At 37.9% G+C, this 24,493-nt stretch overlaps 1 protein-coding gene across 1 annotated transcript in view; it reads right to left on the bottom strand.

The window, feature by feature from the left end:
• LOC139151531 (guanine nucleotide-binding protein subunit alpha-13-like) overlaps positions 1-18,247 on the bottom strand; it is a 28,884-nt gene extending 10,637 nt beyond the window's left edge. Inside the window, exon 1 of the mRNA XM_070724425.1 lies at positions 17,757-18,247. Coding sequence (XP_070580526.1) covers positions 17,757-18,218 — 462 coding nt within the window. The 5' untranslated portion in view covers positions 18,219-18,247. The remainder of the gene's footprint in view (positions 1-17,756) is intronic.
• Positions 18,248-24,493: the final 6,246 nt, after the last annotated feature.

Raw genomic sequence — 24,493 nt, 5'->3', positions numbered from 1 at the left:
AAAACCTAAAGCCACATAATATCTGATATAGTACACCCATTGTTCAATAAGGATACGTGTGTAATTCACACTTTGAAAATCCTTGTTTTTCCAAATGAATTTTCAATCTGCTCCATACACACAGATACATACTCTCTCTCTCTCTCTCTCTCTCTCTCTCTCTCTCTCTCTCTCTCTCTCTCTCTCTCTCTCTAATATATATATATATATCTGAATAATATTATATACTATTGTACAAAATCTGACCCATGACCTTGCTATGAGGTCATGACACCGGCATGTGTCAGCTTTATGATGGTATGTTGTACCCCTGTTAAAACAAATGAGCAACAATTTTGTGTTTGTTAGTTGTTTTCTCAAAACATCAGAAACGGTAACATGTCATTTAAACCTTGATGCATTGTCGAAAGTTTGTTTTATCACACACATGTACATGATAAACTGATCGTGACTGTCCGACCGTCCATTAATTAATCCTGTGATGCAGGATTATGTGACAAAAAAGCTTGAAAGTTTTGAAATGTTTAGCATTGACATACTGCTGGGTACATTTGATGTATGGATGTATTATATATGGGTAATGGCACGTCTAAGTAGAGGCAAGGAAATGGCACTCTTTAAAAACTAATTAATAATAATAAAAAATAATTGAGGTTGTACTACATGAACTGTGTGAAAGGTGAACTTATCACGTATAGCAAACGAAACCTCAGGTACATATATATGAGATTACTCATATCAATTTGCTTTCTACATATTCCAGCCGCAAGACAAGGTAAGACAGAACACATTGCAGACATCTCGGTGATCAAAACAGCAACATGAAAATTAAGTTTAGTACTTTTGGTAATGATAATGGTTTGACTCCTTTTCATACCCAGGAGTGTTTTCAATGTTAAAACATGTAACACATGCAGAATGAGACTGCAGAAATCATGACACGGCGTAATTTCTGATTAATATGAGCAGGCACTAAGTGACAATTCTTGTGTGCATTCAGAAATTATATTAATTTTCATCAATTTTAGGTGTATAGTATACATATAGGCTACCACTATTTTTCATCAGAATATTTTTGGCTGAACTGAACGTTTGTATTAGATGTTGGAGATACAATTATTGTGAAAGCCAAACAGAAGGGTTACGAAGAAAAATACAGAAACTAACAGCACATGCTTTGAATATGTAAGGAAAGTTATTTTTGTAATGAATAAAATACGGAAATGCTCATCCTCTTCAGAAACAATTACAAAAGCTGGTAAACAAAAGTACTTAACCTGTCTTCACCAATTTCCTACAAACAAATCCACTCTCACCACTGATAACAATATATTGGGCCAAACTACATTGTTGAAAGGCTTAACCCTTTGAGCACTGTAATTTTTCCCGCCAAAAATTTCGGTGCAACATTTCACCAATTTTATGAATTTTTATGTAATTTTTTTCGTAATTTTCGACCGAATGGACATCACATTACTTTGGCTACAGATTTTTAGCAAAATTTTAGCAAAAATTAGGAAAATATTGACTGGCGTACATATGATAAAAGTGTCAAAATTTGACTTTGGCACTCAAAGGGTTACAAAGTGCAATATTTCCAACTTCCTGTAAATACTGATGATCAATGAATTGTAGTTTTGAATTTCTGACAAGTATTTTCAGTGCATTATCTTGTATGTTTTTGGTCTGTTATCTTTAAATTAACCTATTTTAAATTATTGGAGTCCACAAAAGTTAAGTGTGCTAGAATAGAGATGCCTGTCGGTACAATCAAAGAGACTTATGGGTAATGTATCAAAATTTGCGGTGAATGTCCCAGAACACAATCACATCAAGAATTTGACCGAAGTCAAACTACTGCAACGACAGAGAATTAAATTGTTAGAGCAAGTGATATCAGTTGAGATTTACAGGGTAAGGAGGCTTGCAACTATCATATGGATGTCACTGTACGCTTCAAGTCACAGTTTGCGGGCCCATCCTCCATGGCTTGATACTGAACAGCCAGAAACTGCCGAGTTGATTGACGGCTCTGTCGGTCATAGGTCATCAGTCAGATGTACTGATAAAGTGGTTGCAGAGATTCCAAGCATTGGAAAGGACAGGACTGTTAGTTATAAATGGCTACAAGCTATATGCTGGTGTCTGTCAATTTCTGTTCTGTAGTCGACTTTACTGTATTAACCTACTGGTGATAATGCATGGCTAATTTGTCTCAGTCCATCTTATATAATAGAGCCAGTAATGCTAACTTTTGTTGATTATTTCATTATATTTATTTCGCATGTCAAAATGCAAGTTCTTGTCATACCCACTAAAGCATGTCGAACAGCCAATATTTAGCTCGTCAGCATAGCGCCTATATGTGTAAAATGCACTGTTATTGTTTACATTTAAATTCTAGTCCAGACCAGAATTCACTTGTTAACAATTACAACAAAGTTTAAACTTTTACAGGCTGAGTTGACAAGCTTAGTCCTGTGTATCTGAAATGCTTTTGGGAGTAGAACAAGAAACTGCGGTTCATATTAAAAATAAAAATAGCTGAAAATCATCAAAAATCAGCATTACTGGCCCTTTAAGATTGATCAGATCTGGCAGACATACCAGGTAATCCAATTACTTGTCACTAACAAAGTTATTAGAGTGATGTTTTTGTTCATAGTTCACAGCTTATCATCTAAAGCAAGAGAACTGATTAATTCTGGACCAGAAAATCCACAGTATCATCAATGCACTCAGACAAAATTAATTTAATGACATTGGAAGGCCATTATCTTTATTAAAATCAAGCACAGTATAAGACAATGTTGTATTGAATGGGGGTTGACCAATCTCATACCCACCAAGTCCAATTATCAAAATATTCAGAGCAGTGCAATCAGAGTTGTATTCTACCATAGACAGTAGAGAAACTATGATTCTACAACGAAGACTTATAAAAATGTCATGGGTGAGAGATCGCCAGGTGACCTCTGAGACCCCTGGAGGTGAAAGGGTCGCTGAAACAGAACCCTATAGAGGTTGAGTCGGCCTTGCGAAATGAGAGTACTATCTGATAATAGATGCAATCTGAGATCTACATATTTGTAGCTGAGAGCCATATCAGAGCCTACTGGCCATGCATATGCACAGTACTCTATCTTGTAAATGTTGACAGATTTCAGTCTATACCTTGTGTTTACCAGGTCATGACTCAGTGCTCTTGGCATAATGTGACAACTGCTTTTACATAGCTAAAATGAAGCAAACCCTGACTGTTTTTTTTCTGCAACAACTATCTGATGAAAGAAAATAATTCAAGTTGAACATATGGGATTGTGTAACAGGTATCTTCAGACTGATAAAGAGCCATGTACAGCTTCATCTGTCAACTGAAAAGGCTACAAGAGTCATTGTGAGTGCTAACAATGTACAATGGAGACTGTATGCTTCTCATTCTAAGAGGTAATCTCTTTCATAGCGAGCCCTTGGCTTTGAAGTTGATCTGATAATAGTCCCTTTTGGCTGGAGGGACTGTGATCAGATCAAGGTGAATCATGGGCTATATATAGTACTGACTACATGTCTATCAAATTCCACTCTCCGGATTTGAAGATAATACCTTGTTTTCTGTAAGTTATTACGACAGAATGTAGCCCGGGGACAGATCTCCACAATCTCAATTTTTTTCGATACTGTTCTGGTGTACCCTTTGTGGTGGTTCGTTTTAAGAGTCTTGGAGTAATAAATATGTTCACCATCTTAGTTTTTCTAAAATCAAAAATTTTTTTCCAACCTAGAGTTAATACAAGGAGGGCAGCCATGTTGATTTTCTTGTGGCGGGAAATATTGGGTAATTTGTTTTTCTGATACTGAATTTTCGATGGTGACCCCTGATTTTTACGCGTGAGTTTGAATGAGAACGATTTAAAGTTTCCTTCAAGAAGAAAGTTTGAGCAAAAGTTTAGGTCTATTCATTTCAAGATGTGAACGACCTTAAAAGGGCTAACTGCAGATCAATTAACTATGGTTCAAAGAGTACAAGATGTTCACGAATAGCTCACACATGGAAATCTTTGAAGGACCTCTACACCTTATATACTGTACACTACTGTTCATTTGGTGTCCAATATTGCCACTGATTGACCCTTGACCTCTGGTCGTCGACCTTCATGCTGATACAGAATGAACTGTGAAACTGGAAATATAAAGAATAATCAACCAGAAACAGAAGCATGGCTGATTTCTCTGGGGGGGGGGGGGGGGGGGGGGCTTAACAGTAACCCTCTGTGTATCGGAGCTAGCTGTTCGATGGTTCACTTACGGTTCAAGTGTTTTTACACGCTGTATCAGGCTACAGTAATGGCAATACAAAAATGGTCATTTTGAAAAGCCAGAGCTGGAAGGAGAATTGAATAACATCACAGTCAGTCACGTTTTCAGCAAATGCCATCTGTTTATAACTTTCGAAGAATTAAAATTCCATTAATGTCATGAAAAACGTGAAAATCTCAGCTGTCAAAATAGGTTTACACTTACATTTTCAGCATACAATCATTATCTTATCTAGAATTTCTGATTAAATCACCATTTTCTGTACAGCTGGGACCTCTGCAACAAGTCAGTGTTCAACAGAAGTTGGAAGACAGAGGGTGTTAATTTACATAACAATGTATAATTTGCATATTCATTTGTGGTGAAAATGTATTTTTTTGTATAGCTATTAATTTGTTAATAGATTGCTCGAAAAACAAAGGGGTGACCCACCCCTTATAGTAGTATCCCCTTTTTCAGTGGGGAAACCCAGCAAGTTGTTAATAACTGGCAGTACTTTTTTAAATACAGAAGAGACTTAAAATTTAGTTTCATATTTTTATCAAAAGAAACCTCATTTGGTATTGTGAATTAATTTCAAAGGCTCATTCTATAGGCTACACAAACACATTCACCATATATTGTATTCAATATAATATGTTACACAGCTGTGGTAGAAGAAAACCTGTGGAGTTTGGCTTTTGTGCTGTCTAACTCACTGCTACACTAACAAGTCAAAAGATATGCTTACAGGCAATGTTACACCCAAACCATTGATTAGATATAGCAAGTAATGCTTTCTGAGGTTATGACTGAACAAGGCATTTGCTTGTTGAATTCATCTGTGTGGGCCCATTTTTGTGCGCGGTTGTATTCTTGGGACAATGCATGACAGGTGTCAGGTTCAAGGGTACACCATGCCAAATAATTGCTTTGGGATTTAGTATGGCCGTGCTGAGCCTTTGCAAAATTTGTTTTCTTGTCATGCAACACTGAACATCATACATGGTTTATTCTTCTGGTTGCAACTAACAGTAGGGAAAAAAGAACTGGCATATTTGAATAAACTTTTTTCACAATCCTGAGGAGGAACATACAGCACACAAAAATCTGGCTGTGGACAATGCAAAAGCAAAAGTAGGATCCCATCACTTCTCCTTTGATGACCTTTGACCTTGTTTTGCAGAGACAGTGACAATAGCTGTTTGCTTTGCTACATTGGTATGACCCTTGTATGCAATGCCGCTGATGTTTAGTCTGGTCAATGTACAAGTTTCACCATGTAAAGTATATTCAATGAAATTCCAACTGTTTTACGTGACATTGTACATTGAACAACAATAATTCCTCAAATGTATGAAATGACCAAATTCAAATAAACTATTGACTTCTCTGTATTTTTAAAGTCTGAAAATATTTGATATTTGACTCATTACATCTAAATACTTGATACATCACTGGCGATTTTACAGACAGAATTAATGCCCGTTATCAGTAATTATGGTCAATTTGAAATCTGATCTACCCATTTTGAATATTTGACTCATTAATAACACATACATGTATTAGACACAATGCAAAATATTGAGTCTTAATATGGTGTCCTTCAATTTTTTCAGAGATCTAGTCAGAACTATTTTTTTTTATGTGTGGCATTCAAACACACTGTTGATAACAAATGGTCTTATAGTTTTACACTGAGTGAGATAGACCAAAGTAATTTATGGCTTCCTAGTTAATGTAAATTCATTCAGTTCTCAGTATCATATAAGCATAGATCCGGTTCTATGTATAAGACAATAGTAATCTATGGTTTCCTTAGTAAATGTGTACATTCATTCAGAGCATAGACCCAGTCCATGGTATGAGACAATCTACGGCTTCCCAGTAAATGTACATTCATTCAGTACTCAATATGAGCATAGACCTGGTATATCTTATGAGACAACGATAATCTATGGCTTCCTAGTAAATGTACCGGTACATCCATTCAGTTCTGAGTATAAATGAACAAACTCCAGGATGTACTTGTGATATATGGGATTCTTTAGATAATGCAGTGTGTGGGATTGACACATAAATGAAAACTGATTAGGCAGGGCTTGTAAAAACCCACCACAGTCAATGAAGTAACAATAGGCTTGTTGGCAGGCTTCTCCTCCACAGGGGGATTTTTGAGGGGTGGCCCACCCCACTGTTTTTCCGGAGCAATCTTTTCATATGATAATAACCATAGAAAGGAAACATTTTTGCATCCAAAGAATATTCAAATTATACATTGTTATGTAAATTGGCCACCCTTGGTTTTTCTTTTAATTATAGAGAACACTTAAGTCTAAAGACCAGATGGTAATCTATCAAGATAAGCTACTTAAAATGCAAAGTCAGTGATAATACCATAACTTAAGTCTCTAGAACTACAACACAGGTAAAGTCATGGAACTGATCCTCCTAATCTACTCATCCCACGGCGCCTTTTATCGTTAATTAAAGAGGAGTAAATATGCCCTTTGGGATAATATCATTTCAGTCGGACAGTGTTTAAACCGTGGAGACAAGTGTTTTGAACGTGCACATGGTGGCCATCAACCTTCCAAAAAGACCACTGAGGTGGTTGCTCTCAGAGGATGTAAAGCTACCCATATTTATTCCTTATGATTTATTTAGATTGCTTGTTTACAGTCATTTCGCCTGTGAACAATCCAGTATAGTCTCAACAGTTTTGAGTAGTGACTACATCGTACATCTGGCCTGGAATTTGATTCCTACCAAATGTTGACCTATATATGTGAACGTGTACAACTTTCCGACACCAAATCAGTAAATGGTATCAACTGTGTAAATCTATTTTTTCGCATCAGTTTCACTTTCTACAGGCAATTAAACAGACGTCTGCCTTGCTCTATTTTTTAAGATTAAAAAAAAAAACGTGACCAAGTTACAACCACACAAGTATCATAGCATATCAGCACACACGATGCGGTATGTCCGACGAACAATACTCAGACAAACGGCACAAATCATTTTATAAGAATCGCACTGTAGTCAGATGTTTATCCAACAACATGCACAGGAAGTGGAGTGGCTCTGTGCCCTCTGTGTGGTGCCCATTTTGTGGCATTATCAGCAGCTATTTCCTGACGACGATGACTGAAATATCAACATATTCTGACATGGTCATGAAAAAACACCCATGAAGAACACTACCAAATATTCATTATTGTATTCCTGAACAAATGAATGTGTTCAGTGATAATTGTCGTTTTCTATGTCATCATATTTAATATTAGCAATCATCATCATTATAGAGGAATAGGTCTGACTTTGTGTTGTTTGCTCCCATATGTGTCAACACTGCAATTAAACCTATTTTCAGCAACAAGGAACCATGCGGTTTTGGTGGGATTAGAAAGTGTGAAAAAACGTTATTTCTGGCAACCATGCACAAAATCCAAAAACAGATCACTTTACATTCCTATTAGGCCTTGTGCGACTGCGTAATTTTAATCATGTGAGGACAGAAGCCCTGCTCACACATATGGTTTAAAAATCTGTCTTTTTAAATAGCATCGAATCTCCTGAAAGACCACTTATACCAACCTACTGATCATTTGCAAGCAATGCTCTAACAATGATGTCAAAATGAATGAAAGTGTTTTTCGTACCCTTTCTTCAATGAACAAAATAACAAGACGTTGGTATCGTACCAGCTCTTGTGTGCAAAATTGAGAGAGCTTGACATGATGAAGAGAATTGAAAGACTTATTATAAGGTTCATGTAGAATTGTGCCTCGGGGATAGATATTTGGACTCTGAAATTTTCATAATACTTTTCTGGTCTACTGCTTTTGGGGTCCCATTTTGAAGCTCTTGGAGTAAACAAAATTCTCACCATCTCATTTTTGTGAAATTCAAATCCTAAAATCGAAATTTTAAGTTATTTAAGTTACAAGCTGTAAAGACGATGCCGCCTGCCGAAATATTTGTTAGTCGACTTTCTCCACAAACGACCGAAAATGATGTAACGTCACACCTTAAAAAGCTTGGCTTTTGTGTAAAAACTGTTCCGATACAAACCAAATATGAATCATATTCATCCTTTAAGGTGATTACGACTTCCGAACATTGCAAAAACATATTGACACCAAACGTCTGGCCGTCGGGTGTTATAGTGAGGAAATTCTATCCTGCGAGAAAGAATCAGCAACTTTCATGACTTTAAATATTACATCTTACAACTGTCGTGGAATGAAATCGTCTATTGAGACTATAAAGGAACTGTGCAAAGATTGTGATATCTGCTGTCTTCAAGAACATTGGCTGACGCAATCAGAGCTTAACCTGTTATCACATATTAGTGACAATTTTTATGCAGTTGGTGAGACGTCGATGGATGATGAGGCAGGTATTCGGATTGGTCGTCCATATGGGGAGTGGCCGTTATGTGGAGAAAATCCCTTGTTGATGTTAATGTTAAACGTTATGATGATAGCCGTATTATTGGCCTTGAAATTAAGCATTCCGGTGGTATTCTGACCATCATAAATGTATATATGCCATTTCATAATAGAGATAATTACCACGAGTTTCTTGAATATCTGCAGAAAGTTCGCCACTGTATTGATAACGCTCAAACTAATAGTGTTATGGTCATAGGGGACTGGAATGCCGACATTAGAAGTAACTCTGAATTTGGTAAAGAAATTACTAGTTTTTGTACAGACAATAATTACATCTGTTCCGATATCAGTTTCCTTGATATAAACAATCACCACAACTTCACGTACTATAGTGAAGTCCATCACTCTACATCATGGCTTGACCACTGCATTTCAACTCCTGCTGCACATTCATGTATTCGTGATGTTAACATTTTACATGATTATATCGGGTCAGATCACTTCCCTTTAAGTGTTGTATGTAATCTTGATTCCCTTCAGAATTATGACTTTCAGTTTTGTGCCCAAAATAGCTCAACTTTCAATAAGATCGACTGGTCTTGTATTGATAAAACTTCCGTACAGAATTATCATGATTTGTCAGAACATTATTTGAGAACCATCAGCTTCGATGCTGGAGCACTCTCTTGTCGTGATTCCACATGTAAACATTCCTCTCACCTGAATTCTATAAATAAGCTTTATGACAATATTGTTGATGCCCTGACATCTGCCGCGTCTCAGTGTATTTCATCGAAGCAAACACATTATATCAATAAGAATGTTCCGGGTTGGAATCACTATGTAAAGGAGCACCACTTAATTGCTCGGGATGCATTTATCTTGTGGAGGGATAATGGCAGTCCTCGCCATGGTCCAATCTTTGAAATAATGAGGAAAACCCGTGCCAAGTTTAAGTATATTTGAAGATTTGTAAGAAAAGTGAAAATCAAATGCGAGCTGACGCCCTTGCTGAAAATCTCTCAAACAAAAATACTAAGCAATTTTGGAAAGGTGTCAGTGGTAAGAAGTCTTCACCATTGTCATCATCTGTGGGTGGTTGTAATGGTCATCAAAATATCGCTGGAATGTGGCGAGATCATTTTTCTGGTCTGTTGTCATCTGTCACTGATCATAGTAACGAATCCTATGTAAGGGCCGGAATTTCGAATGTTAACTTTATTGACAATATGACTGTCAGGCCCAATGAAATTTCCAACTGTATTGTTAGATTAGCCAATGGGAAAGCAGTAGGGCCAGATGGCCTTGCTGCTGAGCATATCAAGTATGCACACAACTGTGTACACCCTTTGTTGTCACTTTTATTTACAGCTGTACATGTTCATGGACATTTACCATCTGCTATGCTAGATACTACCTTGATACCAATTGTTAAAGACAAAACCGGTGATATAACTTGTGTTAAAAATTATCGCCCTATTGCCATAGCTACAGCCATTTCAAAGTTATACGAAATTTTACTACTTGATAGATGTAAGCATTATCTTGGTACAAGCGATCATCAGTTTGGATTTAAACTGGTCATTCGACTGACATGTGTATTTTTCTGTTAAAAGAAGTCATTGATTTCTATAATCGCAACAATAGTCCAGTCTTTATGTGCTTTTTAGATGCCACTAAAGCGTTTGATAGGGTCAATCATTGGACCCTCTTTCGCAAGCTGATTGACAGACGTGTTCCTGTGTATATTGTTCGCGTTTTAGTATTATGGTATCGCAAACAAGAATTTTGTGTCAAATGGGGTAACGCTAATACTGCAAATAATGGCGTTCGACAAGGGGGGATTTTATCTCCTCGTTTATTTAATGTTTATATGGATAATTTGAGTGATTCACTTTGTAAAACACAAATTGGCTGTCACCTTGCTGGGCAATGCGTTAATCATTTCCTTTATGCTGACGATATTGTCTTAATTTGTCCATCTGTGAAGGGTTTGAACAAACTCTTGGAAACAAGTCGTCATTATGCTATGTCTCACGACATTGTCTTTAATCCAAACAAATCCAAGTGTCTGTCTATTTTACCAAAACATTGCAAAATAACATGTATTCCACATGTATATTTGAACAATTCCACCCTTTCATTTGTGAGAAAACACTCATATCTTGGTATTGTTTTAAACCATTTGGGTAACGACATGGATGATATTAAACGACAAATGAAAAGCTTTATGCTAATGCAAACTCCCTAATCCGTAAGTTTTACAATTGTTCATTTTCTGTCAAAATTCATTTATTTAAAGCGTACTGTTCAACCATGTACTGTGCACATTTGTGGAGTGTATTTACACAGAAATGTATTAACGATGTTCGAGTGTCATATAATAACGCTTTCAGAATCCTACTCGGTATTAAACATCGCTTAGGTATTTCTGAAACCTTTGTCAGCAACCATATTATGACCTTTGGTAGCAAACAACGCATGCTTCGTTCTAAATTCTATGTTAGATTGCATAAAAGCACAAATACCTTGATTAAAGCAGCTCTATCTGTCGATGTTGTAAGGCAAAGTGTCTTTTGGGCAAAGACTGTATCAGATTGTTTTTAATTCTGTATTTTTAAAAGCTCTTTTAGTGTTTTCATTTTTTTTTTTGTATTGTTTGGTGATGCGGGCGTTAGCTGTTTACTGTCTTGTTTTTTTTTACATTTGAGCAAGTACTCGAAATAAAGATTATATTATATTATATATTATATTTCCATACAGTTAACACAGGGATGACGGCCATTTTGAATTTCAAATATTGGCAAACTTTGCTCGGTGACCCCCGACTTTTCTTCTCAATTGAGTAAGCAACTGGCTACATATATGGTTGGCAGTATCCTCAAGGAAAGTTTGCAGAAAAGTTCAAGTCTTCTCAGTCTAGAAGGCCCAAACAACCTTGAACTTGGGCTTCTCTTAATCTCATTATACAGATTGGAACTGACCATTTGTACTAGAATCAAACACCTATGTCCAAAACAGTCCTCCAAACCACTCCCTAACCTATTAAGATTTAAGTGTGGGTGTAAAGGTTTGCATCGACTGAATCAGTCATTGTGGGAGCCCACTCAATATACCATGCCCTCTGATTCACCTGCGGTACACTGGGAAAAACCACAATGTCTTTTTCATTCCAATTTGTTAGCCAGTGAACTTTGCCCAACATCAGCACAGTGGGTCTCTATCATCAATTTGCAACAGTCTTTCCGTTGCAAATTTGTAAAAGGTTGTTCCATTTAGTTGCATATATGCAAATAAAAATTTGAGCACAGAACAGTTTATTATCACCTGTAATGTGCGTACCTATTTAGAACAGTTCTCTGACAAACATCAATCAGCTTGAGCTTCCTTGCTTCAACCTACTGTGTTAATAATCTGACTTGCACTTTTGATAGCCTGTGTGGGTGATGTGCAACTTTTACTGACGTCTGAAATTCATTTTCCTCATCTGTTTTTATATACGTCCATATACACACCTCTAAAGTCTGTACATTCGTGGTCATCTACAGCTGAGTCATTGAGTCATGCAGACATAATTTTAAAAAAATATCTATAAATGCCTTCACTGGTATTTACAGCCTTACCACTGCCCTGTGGAAATGTGAAGTATGGATCAGATGTACAAATAATCATATTTACAGAAACAAAGACACCAGACCCCGAAATCTCTACAGCCTAGAACAACACACTTGAAGCCTTGGTACATATATGCTTTTGACCTATTTAGAGTTGGAAATGACACTGTGGTGTCCTAACACAAACTGTTTACATGTAGACAGACTAGATCAACTACCACTTCCTGGCACTACACAGCTACAGGATGCAATGGGACAAAGTTTCCACAGGGCAAATAACAAATGGGAAAATTTGAGATATATTTGGAGGGTATATATTGCTTGCAGGATTGTAGATTTATGGGACCTGATTATGCTGCCACATTCTATTATGAAATATTAATATACAGCATGTTAATATTGGGTTGCTGATTTGCCCCCTGTATTACCAAAACAGTATCTTCATATAAACACTCAGGAATGGGATGACATCTTTAACCCTTTTCCTGCAAAGTCGGTGAAAATCCGCTTGAAATTCGGTGTAGCCAGAATCTAAGCACTGGTGACAGTTATTTTACCAACTCAGTGGAAATCGGGCCCTTTTTGGGTACCCCCATTCCTGCCAAGTCGACGGCACTACGTTTTGCTATCCCCTGTGCGTTTAGGGGTCATCGAGGACAGGTTTTCTGACAAGGAACGCCTTTTCCCCTCGAAATGGGTTCGCAGGGAGTCAATAGACAGGGAAAGGTGCAGAAACCTGTCCGCCAGTCCCCCACATCCGAGGGGGGCTGGGTTTTTTTTACCGCTTTTTAGCGGACTTGGCAGGATAGCATGGTGACGTTTTCTGGCAGAGTTGGACGTACTTGGCTGCCTGGCACTATACATGTAGAGATTGCTGCCGAACTTGACCAACTTGGCAATGCTAATCTAGAAGGCTACCTCTTGCAAACGACTTGGCAGATGGTGCCAATGGTGCGAGACGAAAGTCACTTATTCAGTTGTGCATGACTGAAAATGAGAACGTATTTTTGACGGGACGGCTCGACTTGTTCCTCCGATGGAACGGATATGAACGACTCGGAAATACCATTACAAACTGGTGTCCGAAGTACTAAGCTGGGCTTCAGCTCTGCAAGTTCAAGCCAGTCAACGTCCTTCACCGCCTTGGCCGTGCCATTCAATGGACGTAGCTTTGGATTTTTTATTTATTCCATCGTCCGAAGTATTGGCTCTGGTTTGCAGGCAAACGTATCCTCTTGCCGACGCATTGGTAACTACGTACGCTGTTTGCGTACGGAGAATTCAAAAGGGGACATGAGGTCAATGCTACGGGGATACCGCCTGCACTTAGCAGGGACTGCTTTTGTTATGCAAACCAGCTAGCAGTGCAATGGCCGCCAGGCATGTGGACACGTCGATGGCTAGAACGATGGAAGGATATTGTGTTGTACCCGTGCATCGCAAAAGTGAACTGAAGACTTGGGTGTAGTGACTGGTTATCACTGGTTAGCTGCAACCCAAGCCATGTCGGTACAAACCCGTACCTGACTGAGGACCACTTGATTAAGTCAGTAATGAACGGTAACACTCGTAAGCCAACTCCCAAACGAGCTGGCTAAACTACATGGAGCTGTGCTTCAATGGCTCATCCATGTCGTTAATACAACGGCAAAAACATAGTTTTTGTGCTACACTGCCAAGTCGTTGAAGGTACGTATTCAATTGACCTACCCTGGGGAAACAGGACAGGTTTGCCGGTGCTGCTGCACCCTAGCACGACCCCAGGGTCTCTGAATAACAGACGAGTGAGGTGAAGTTTGTGCCTAGCGGACGTGAGTAATACTGAAGGAGTTTATTTCCGAAAAAATAAACATGAAACGGCAATAAAATGACGCACTCCAAGGGGCAAACAAAGCTGGTGACCTCAATTTTTTTCTGCAGTAACCCTTGAGCTCCTTCCCCTGTCTACGGGCATGTAGAAATTATCGAAGTCTAACACGTATAAGTACGGCTAAAACTACCCTGAAAATGGGCGATTTCTGCCAAAATGGCTGGCAGGATAGTGTGCAGGAGAGCAAATCTTTTGCAGGCACATATTACATGTATGGGGCCGTTTTCTACTGACTTGGCAGGATAACGGACAAGGGCGCTCGGCAGGAAAAGGGTTAATGAGTGTTTCCTGCATGTCCACCAGTACAACATTGGTTATGACTACATGTACAGTCCATGGAATCTGTCTTTTATTTCCTCAGGGCAGATCACAACCGGAAAAATTTGAAATTTGTAAACCAGTCTTTGGAGGGTATATATTGTTTTACAAGATGGCAGAGTTATGAGGCATAAGTATACAGCCACATTTTATTACGGATTTTAATATTGCGTTGACCCTCCATATTAAATTATCAAAGCAGTACCTTCACATGATAAACACATGTGTACTGACAGGAATGAGATGACACCTCTATGAATGGTCCGTGCCCTTACCTTTGTAATGATTGGATGTACACTGCAGTCTATAAAATCTGTCTTTCATGCACTTTTCATGGACAAAGGGCATAAAAATAATTCAAGTCCATGGATATGGACCTAGAGAGTCCTTTTAGTTAAATATACAGCGTAGAACAGATGTGATACAAACCTGTCATCTATGCATCTACAATACCTAGCATAAAGGTGCAAATTCAGCACAACACCACATGATATTGCCGCACACCAGTGAAATGTAGACGCACAATCACACAATAAACTCTTTCTCTGATATGATTTGATATGATTTGTGACACAATCCATCTTATTCAGGAAACTGTACTGACATTATGCTATTAAGTACAGAAACTTGCAATCTCATCAAATTTAGCTTTTTTTAATCAACAGACAAGTGCTGTTTGTGTTACAAGATAGCCAGGCGGAGTGCTAGCTGGAATAGCTACTCCAGAAATAACTTTCAAAAACCTAAACTTTTCTCTCATTCATTGATATTGGTTTTACCAAAATACTTTCCCGAATATTGCTTTGCTAGTCTAATGGAAAATTTGGATGTACTTGAGAGAAAGTGTTAGAGTGGCTACCAGTGGTGTACGATTCACCAATCTTCACCTTTGATAAATACCGGTAGCTTTCATTATGAGAAACATCGCATCTGCACACAAGGGGTATACCTTCCATTTCAACGAGAAATAACACACAAGGTCTTCGATTTAAAATTGATTTTCTTAACATCAACCAGAGGGTTAAAGGCCTACAGACCTTACATCACGCGTAAAAAGCAGATAAATGGATTAAATTGATTTTTGCTTCCTGCCCTAAGCAGCTTTTAGATCTATGAGAATTTGATAGATGTGATATTTCAACCTTTGCAAAACGTTGGGTGCCAACCCAACACTGCATTGATTTAACCTCTATACCTACTAACACTGGGAGAACACTTAATTTTCTGCCTTAGACAATGGGTGATAATATTTGATGGCTGTGAAAATAATCAAGTAATCTAATTCTACATGTGGAACTCAAGTCTTGTTTTGGTAGTGGTGTATAGTTCAAACTTAATTCATGGCCATGTTCTAGAATACAGTTTACTAAGCATATTCATACACATTTAGTAAGTAAAAACCCTGAGACTTCATCTATTGTTGATCTATATCACAATAAAATTGGACATAATGTGCACAGACTTCAAAAATTACTGATAGATGATCAATATTATGGCTGCCATGTTTAATATGGTGGCCATGATATGGTGATCACCATTCTTGCACCGCTGAATATATTATGTCAGCTCTATCAAGCATGGCGTTAAGTTGCCTGTGTTTTGATGGTCCATGCGGTACTTGCAAGCATTGCATATTTTTGTCCAATTTCTCATCATGACGATGTGATGCTCCTAAACAACGCACTGCACTCAAAATGAATTATTTTAATCATATTGGATGTGAGAAATGTTATTACATGAATTTTCGTGACAAAATCAACCACATCTGCTTAGTTTTTCTATCCATTAAGCAATGCTTCTACTCAAGTTGGTGAATGGCTTTCTGTAAATCATTTACTGCCCAAGCAATATAAAATTATTTTTTAAAGCTGTATTTTGCTTACAAATTTTGCTAAAAACATCACCAAACATCACATCCTGCACAAAATTGACAGGGATAAATTTTGCCTCACCACACCAGTGGACTGATTATTCAATATTTATTTAAAATTTTAATATGTCACAATTCTATACTTGATTTCATATGATCAGAGTGCAGATACATGCCATCACAAATGAACTGGTTTATGTCCCCTTCAGAATAACCCTTGACCTCAAACATAGCCTGGCGACCCTTTACCAAAAACTCATAGTATTCACAGAGTTGTGCAGCGGTAAGAGTCTGCACAGTCTGTGACAGTAAAGTGTCAGGGCTACATCATTTATAGTCATCCCTCCACCACATTCCACACATGAACAGCCCAGACACATACCAGCCTGGGTCATCGTACACTGAATTTGCAGGCCAAGTGACCCAGATAATTTGGGTATCTTGTCGCTGGCTTACTTGTACTTAAAAATAAAACGCTGGCTTAAATAAAGTGGTGATGAAAAGCCTTGACTGAGACCATGGATGTAAAAAATTTTTTACATCCATGCTGAGACCAAGTTCCAATCATATCCTTGTATTTGCATGTTGAAGTAGTATAGCGTGGTATTGTGCAAAAGGATGCACCAAATTACATTTGACATGTAATCTGGCATCGTCCTTCTAGCCTTATGTTCCTGTAGAATGATAACCATACCCTATATTATATTAATGCCACATTGCAGTTTTATAATCTTGTGATCTACAGTAAATCAAAAGATTTCACAAACCATAACTTCAGTCTATAGCATAGGTGACATCAAAATTATTCTGCCAATCATTCCACTATTGCCTGTACCACAACCATGTATTTCGTACAATATACTACACATACACAGTATAAATTATCTCAGCTCCATGGGCCAAAAAAGGATTCAAATTACAGTGCCTTGTTTCCGAACTAACAGGTGCTTGTTGCATTTTTTACCTTCTTATCTGTGTCTCTGATCACAGCTTTTCAACTTTATAAAAAAAACGTCGACCAGCCAGCTCTGTTGTGTGAAGCTGTTTAAAAAAGTGAACACTGAGCCAAAGATATTAATACATGTATTATTAGGTGATAGTGACAGAGACAAACCTACAGGTTACTTATAGTTTTAAATGGGGCTAAGGCACCAGGCTGATGTAACAGAAACCATGCACAAACCATATAACTGTGACCTGATCTCTGTTTTTTGTGTCAGACTGGAGAGGGTGACCCGAAGGGGACAAACACGTCCACTCTGGGTCAAGCCGGCCTACACAGTGGTATAGGCTGTGTACGAATCATACAGCATATGTAAATTTGTCACAAAAATAAAACCGCAAATTAAAAAAAGGTGTTAATGAGCTTCAAACGGCCGTCAACTTACCAACTGAAACTCGTTCCTCCGATCAAAGGCGTCTTGGATACCTTTATCTGCCCACAGGGCCTTGACGTGAGCCACATACTTTGGAAAAGTTGTCGCATCTAAGGATATACTACTGTCATACTTCATGATCTCTTCGCCGTGTTTCTCATTCTGCGGATCGCCCCATGGTATGCGTAACTTATCCCTGGCATCGACAAGAACCTTGGTGCCTTTAACAATGTTACTGTTGATAACAGCTCGATACTCCTTCAAATCTTCGTCCGTGAAAATCTGCCCGTGTATGATTCGCATTTGCTTGAGAAACGTGCTCTTGCCGCTCTCTCCGGCACCCAAGAGCAGGATTTTGACAAGCCTTCGGTGGTGTGCCTTCTCCTTCGCAAGCATTCGGTCGATCCTCATGCTCTGTTGTCGTTGTTCGATTTCTTGAGGCGACAAACAACATGTGAACATTTTGTCCGCCATGATGAAAACTGTCTACACCACGCCCATGACGTCACTAACCGGAAGTGGGCCTCATCTCCGCTGCAGCGAAGTCGGGCTGGAAAAACGAAAACACGCATGACACAGAACTTATAACATATATTGATCGAGGGACTCATATATGTGTATTTGTATCGTACGGAAGATAGTTCGCAATATTTCGCCATGCGTTCAAATAAGTGCAAAGAAATTAAGGTGTCATCAACATTATCATATATTTATTTATTTAGCCGTGTACACATAACTTACTTGGCATAAAATGATATACAAAAACAAAAGAATTATAAGATTGAAAAATTTCGTAAGAAAGAGATGAAAAAAGCCATCTCAAAATTATATACAGCACATTTAAGAACTTTGCAGTAATATGCACAATGGAATAATCGGAACAAGACATGTATTTGAAGAAGGACATCTTTGTCAAAATGTTTCAACTGAGCCCGAGTATCAAAAATAGAATTACAGCAAGTAAGCTTATCTCTAAAACCTTGTGCAGGTGCACTTTGACAAATCATAATCGATGAAATTCATCTCCAACGTCACTTTTGCATAAAGTACCTAAAGGCTGGAAAATAAGCCAAAAGATGGACTCCCAGTCACGCCTAAGATCTTTTAAGTAAAGAGGTTGTTTATTGTGCCGCCCTTTCCACGAAAAAAATCAATGATGGTAGACTTTCATCCGAAAAAAACTCAGCAAAGATTGACAACATAGGAAATAATATTATACTTCCTATGCTTTAACAAAACCGTCACATGCAACAGAATAATGGTAGAAGATGATCCAAATTTTGTGAAGAAAGCAGTGAGTCAGTTAATAACGTTGTTGGGATTTTGCATCGCTGTCAATCTGACTATCATCAGGTGTACAGATTACGACGTTTTCGCCTTTTGCTCGTTCTGTGATAGTCGTCCTCGCTGCACTTCGACAATAGCAAGGAAAATCAAAACGTCACTATTGCTAATACCATAATTAAATCGTGCAAAACTGGTGTTTGTTCTAAAAATATCATAAAGTACTCTTGTGTTGGACAAAAAATATTATTCACCATCTGTCTTTCTCAGATTGCACCTAAGTGCGTCAAAGTTGGGGTTTCTTTTCAAACTTCGCCCATGATAGGCGATACACTCTCTACGTATTCTCTCCCAGAAAGTTCTCTTGTGTCTCCTTTTGAAAAAATAAAATAAAAGAAATTCAACAATTGTCCTCCTAAGATTGCATAGGGCATCAATGACATGGTAAACACTTCCGTGACACTTGCTTCTAGGCAGTATGCACCGACCTTTGTCGGCCTATAGTGAACATTTCTAAGCCTGAAAAAGAATTATTCTGAGACCGTGTACAGTTAGATATCGATTTTGTAATGTTGTCCATTCCTTTCTCAGTTCGCTTTTGTTTTGTCATGTTCATTTCAATGAAGTAATATCATTATATTGGCAAAGGGGCGCGAAATTCATTTCTCGTAGAGGCCCAGGGAAAGTAAAACGTACCAGAATTTGCCCATCTGAAGAAAAAAAGTAATTCCAAGTGGAGCAGTAAGGGACCACAATTAATGCTCCCCACCAATATTCCTGTAGCGCCCTCCTCGAAATCAAATGGTCCGTATATCTATCAAGGCCCGTTATTGTAAACCTAATCAGTTCACCGGTCGTTTGTTGTTCATTTGGGATCGAATAGAAAGATTCATTAACCCTAAGGCCAGGTATCATCTTTTATTTTAAACTCTTTTCTGCTTGTTTATCGTATAGGCGTAACATCCATTTAGGCTACGAGATGCGTCAAAACAAATTAAGAAAGTAAACAGACGTACAGAGGAGCTATGCTATGTCAACATTGGCATTGCACATACAGGCAGTCTGTGTTTAGAAGTTGAACACATGACTTAGCGTAGGAAGAAAATTTTCTTATGAACGCAAGCGAAACTGGACCATGCTCCTCTAGGGTATATGGGCCGGTCTATGTTTGGATAATATACTTGTTATGAATTCATCAGAGACATGCGCATTGTCAAAAATTGAAACGACGGGTGAGTGTGTAAAAAAGACATACATTAATGCCTTGATGACCGACACTTTGAATTATCTATTTGTAGTGCATGAACGCAACTAAGTATAAACAATATTCTCAAACACAAAGCGTCATGGTGCTACTTGTTGAATCCATTACAATGCTCTCTTCTTTTGTGTGACGTAAGGTTCCTCTTGGGATTAAGGATAATATCTATATGGTAGGAACGAGATTAGTATACATACTTGGAAAAAGTTTTTAGTTCAAGTACAAGAAACAGTGATTTTTATCACTTTGAATATTGCGATAAAACACAGAAGTGATCCACAGTGCAAACTGGAGTGCGCGGTTTGGGTGGGGTATTCCAGCATCTTCGTTCGAACATTGTTCTATTGCGTCCGTATGATTCTTATAAGTATACACCCATTTCAAATCACTCATTTGAAAGTAATGGCTACCTGACTTCTTTCGGATACCATTGAATCAATGCGGTTATAATTTTCGTAAACGAAAGAAACAGTCTCCATTTCCGAATGGGAGAAATAGATTTGTCACTCCAACGTTTTACAAAACGAAACGTTATCCCTTAACAAACTTAAAATTGATATTGACTCGGGCAATGATTGATTGTTATCTGAGTAAGTAAGTAAGTAAGTAAGTTGTTGTTGTTGTTGTTGTTGTTCCTTTATTCCTCCTCAAAACATGAGAGAGTTACATCAACACATTAAATTACAGAGGTATTAAGGGAAAAAAGTTACTCAAAATAATACTAAATTATACAAGTAAGCTTCTGACAGAAAGCAATACACGGTACTAAGTTCAGTTCTCAAGGCACATTTGTACAAAGTCCAGCACAATTTCTTGAAGAGTTGCTTGTTCACCAGGCTCCTGGTAGTTAATCATGTAAATACTATCTCCTAAAATATTACCAATGAAGTCAAGGTCATTTCAGTTGTAAAGTGTTGCAGAAACAGTAATGCTCATTTTGTCGAAAAGACAGTTCCAAAAAGAGTCTCTTGCTATTGTTGTATGACAACAGGAAGTTAATGAGTCAAAACATCATCAACTGTATTTTGACACTTAAAACAAACTTCATTTCCAGGAAAAGTGAGAAGTTTCATAATACTGTGAACAATTTCACTGCGCTCAGGAAAATTGCGGAAATATGTGTGCAAGTGAAACAGAGCTAACTTTGTGCAATCGAGACTAAACAAGCATATCATCTCTACTTTCCAATCTTTGTCTCCAGCAATTATTTTCATTCTCATGGATGGCATCTTTCACAATTGTTTTCCAAATAGGTTTTGGCGGGAAATAGCCAGTAGCGCAAAATTCATCAAGAAAGCATGTCAGATTGTATTTTGAAAAGATCTTAACGGTATCAGCAATATATCCTACAGATTTCTCTGTAGAAGACAGTTTGCATTCAAAAAGATGATGTTAAAAAATACATTTTCTTGTTGAAAAAATTACATTTGCAAAGATTTCTAAAAAATGACAGTTTACATTTGTCAATGTAGGCTTCAATTGAAATTAGACCTAAAGCACTTAAAGCGAAGTCAGTGGCAGTTCTAATATGGGGAAACCCTGTATGATTTTAGCAGCATAACGCTGACGCGCGCGACTTTTCTCAAGCATAACCAGTTCAGTTTTTGTGAGAGACCAAAGCTCACATCCATGAAAAGTAGCTGGAAGGCACACACGTTTCCAGACTTCACAGCTAAGAATTGGATTTAGACCATGCGGTCCAATACCCACACTGCGAAGCGAATCTATCAATCTCCTGGCTTTTTTGTAGCCAGATAATGTGCGATCTATCGAAGACAGCATGCCAACAATAGTGATTGAGTCAACTTCTGTGACAGGAGAGTTATCTAACAAAAGATTGCGTTGGCAGTGGCGTTCTCGCTTTGTTTCTCCGAAAACTAAAAGTTTACTCTTTGATGCGGAAAGTTGCAGTCTCCAATTTGAACAATAAGCAAACAAACTGTATTAAGTTTTTTTTTCTGGCAAGTAGCGCGAGTTGGCGCTAAAATTGAAATATCATCCGCTAAGCAGGGCGAGCCTACAAACGAGGAGCCTTGGAAAATAGGGTATTTGTGCGGAACATACATTCCCAAGGCAATTTGACATTCTTGGCCATAGAACATGGTTCGCAGAATCCTCCAAACTTTTGAGTTTAGGCCATCAGAATACAATTTATGAAAAAGTCCGTTCCACCATACGGAATCGAATGCTTTTATGAACATCTAAACCTACACAGAAAAATTTGCTGCGTCTTTCTACATGGTGATAAATTGTTTCTAGTATGCAGAAAGCTGTCGTGATATTGCTTTGACCCGGTTGATATCCGGCTTGTAAGGGATGCGGAATTTGTAGACGCTGTGAAATTTTCAAAAAGTTTCTGCAGCGAAAAAAGCAAGGAAATGCCTCTATAATTTGAAGCATCGAAACGATTTTTGTCACCTCCCTTGAAAATTGGAACAAGGAAAGCAGTTTTGAACGAGAAGGGAACGTGATATTGCTTTGACCCGGTTGATATCCGGCTTGTAAGGGATGCGGAATTTGTTTTTCTGCAAGCCAGGGCTGTAGACGCTGTAAAATTTTCAAAAAGTTTCTGCAGTGAAAAAAGCAAGGAAATGCCTCTATAATTTGAAGCATCGAAACGATTTTTGTCACCTCCCTTGAAAATTGGAACAAGGAAAGCAGTTTTGAACGAGAAGGGAACGTGATATTGCTTTGACCGGTTGATATCCGGCTTGTAAGGATGCGGAATTTGTTTTCTGCAAGCCAGGACTGTAGACGCTGTAAAATTTTCAAAAAGTTTCTGCAGTGAAAAAAGCAAGGAAATGCCTCTATAATTTGAAGCATCGAAAAGATTTTTGTCACCTCCTTGAAAATTGGAACAAGGAAAGCAGTTTTGAACGAGAAGGGAACGTGATATTGCTTTGACCCGGTTGATATCCGGCTTGTAAGGGATGCGGAATTTGTTTTTCTGCAAGCCAGGGCTGTAGACGCTGTAAAATTTTCAAAAAGTTTCTGCAGTGAAAAAAGCTTTCAAAAAGTTTCTGCAGTGAAAAAAGCAAGGAAATGCCTCTATAATTTGAAGCATCGAAACGATTTTTGTCACCTCCCTTGAAAATTGGAACAAGGAAAGCATTTTTGAACGAGAAGGGAACATATTCAACGGTGATGATTGAATTGAACAGGTTATCTTCCCCGTGGCTCTCAGAAAGATTAAGAAGGGAAAAACGTTAAAAATACAAAACTGAAAAGTAACAACTGACAGGTTGCGGTTATAAAGACATAAAAAGACAAAAAAATCGATCAGACAAAGAGTCTTTTAAAAACATTAACATGTGTTTTGGTGAAAAGTTCATGTTCGCATTTGTTCCATAGAACAGTTTCTTGGTACATACATTTATTCGAGGGTCTATGGTACATACGTGTTCTGAAGTAACACCGTTTTTATTGGTTTTGGGGAGTTCAAAATCGTCATTACAACCTAACGTTTACTCTGATCTGATACCTACAAACTTGTGACCTAGGAGTATATAATTCTTTAAGATAAAAACCAGCTTGATTATTAAAAGTTGTGTACAGAATTACACCTCTATTGTAAATGATGCGTTGGGGTATACGATATGTAACCACTTTAGCAAAGAGGTCACAAACTGCAAAGGATGTAACATCCACAAATAGTCTCGCTGCCCGTTTTCGAGTTGGTTCGCATTACAGCGCCCCCGGATAATGGATCAATATGAGACAGAACAAGTGTATTTTGAAGGAGAAGTCTCGACTGTATAGGTAAAAATTCTTGATTCTTCTCAGATAATCTTTAACTGAACAACTGAGATCTGGACAAAAACAGGGCAAACAGAAATAATAATTTGGTTTATTTACCCGATTTGAAAAAGTCAGTTACATGGCACATGAACTCGAGAGGAAGAAAATAACTAAGAAAGTAGAGGGTAAATGGGGAGTCGGGAAATAGCTTACATGCAGCTAGTCTAGCCCAAACCGCGTCATGGTAGCTTGTCTGAAAAAAACAGAGTTAGCGAAGAGGGCTCATGATAACAATAACAAATAGTTCTTTAAGTAAATAAAAGAAAGGTGCTGAAATAATTACAATATCGTAGAAGATCACTAAATTACTACATGGCAAAAGTGAAATCTGTTACTGATTGATCAAATATTTTCTAAAAGTTTGTTTGAAGTTTGTAGAGAGTTTGTGGACTTCATATGAAAAGGT

This window comes from Ptychodera flava, chromosome 15 (genome assembly GCF_041260155.1).
Source record: "Ptychodera flava strain L36383 chromosome 15, AS_Pfla_20210202, whole genome shotgun sequence".
In the NCBI taxonomy this organism is placed as follows: Eukaryota; Metazoa; Hemichordata; class Enteropneusta; family Ptychoderidae; genus Ptychodera; species Ptychodera flava.
Note: the sequence above shows the minus strand (reverse complement) of the source record. Positions and strands in the feature narration are given on the sequence as shown.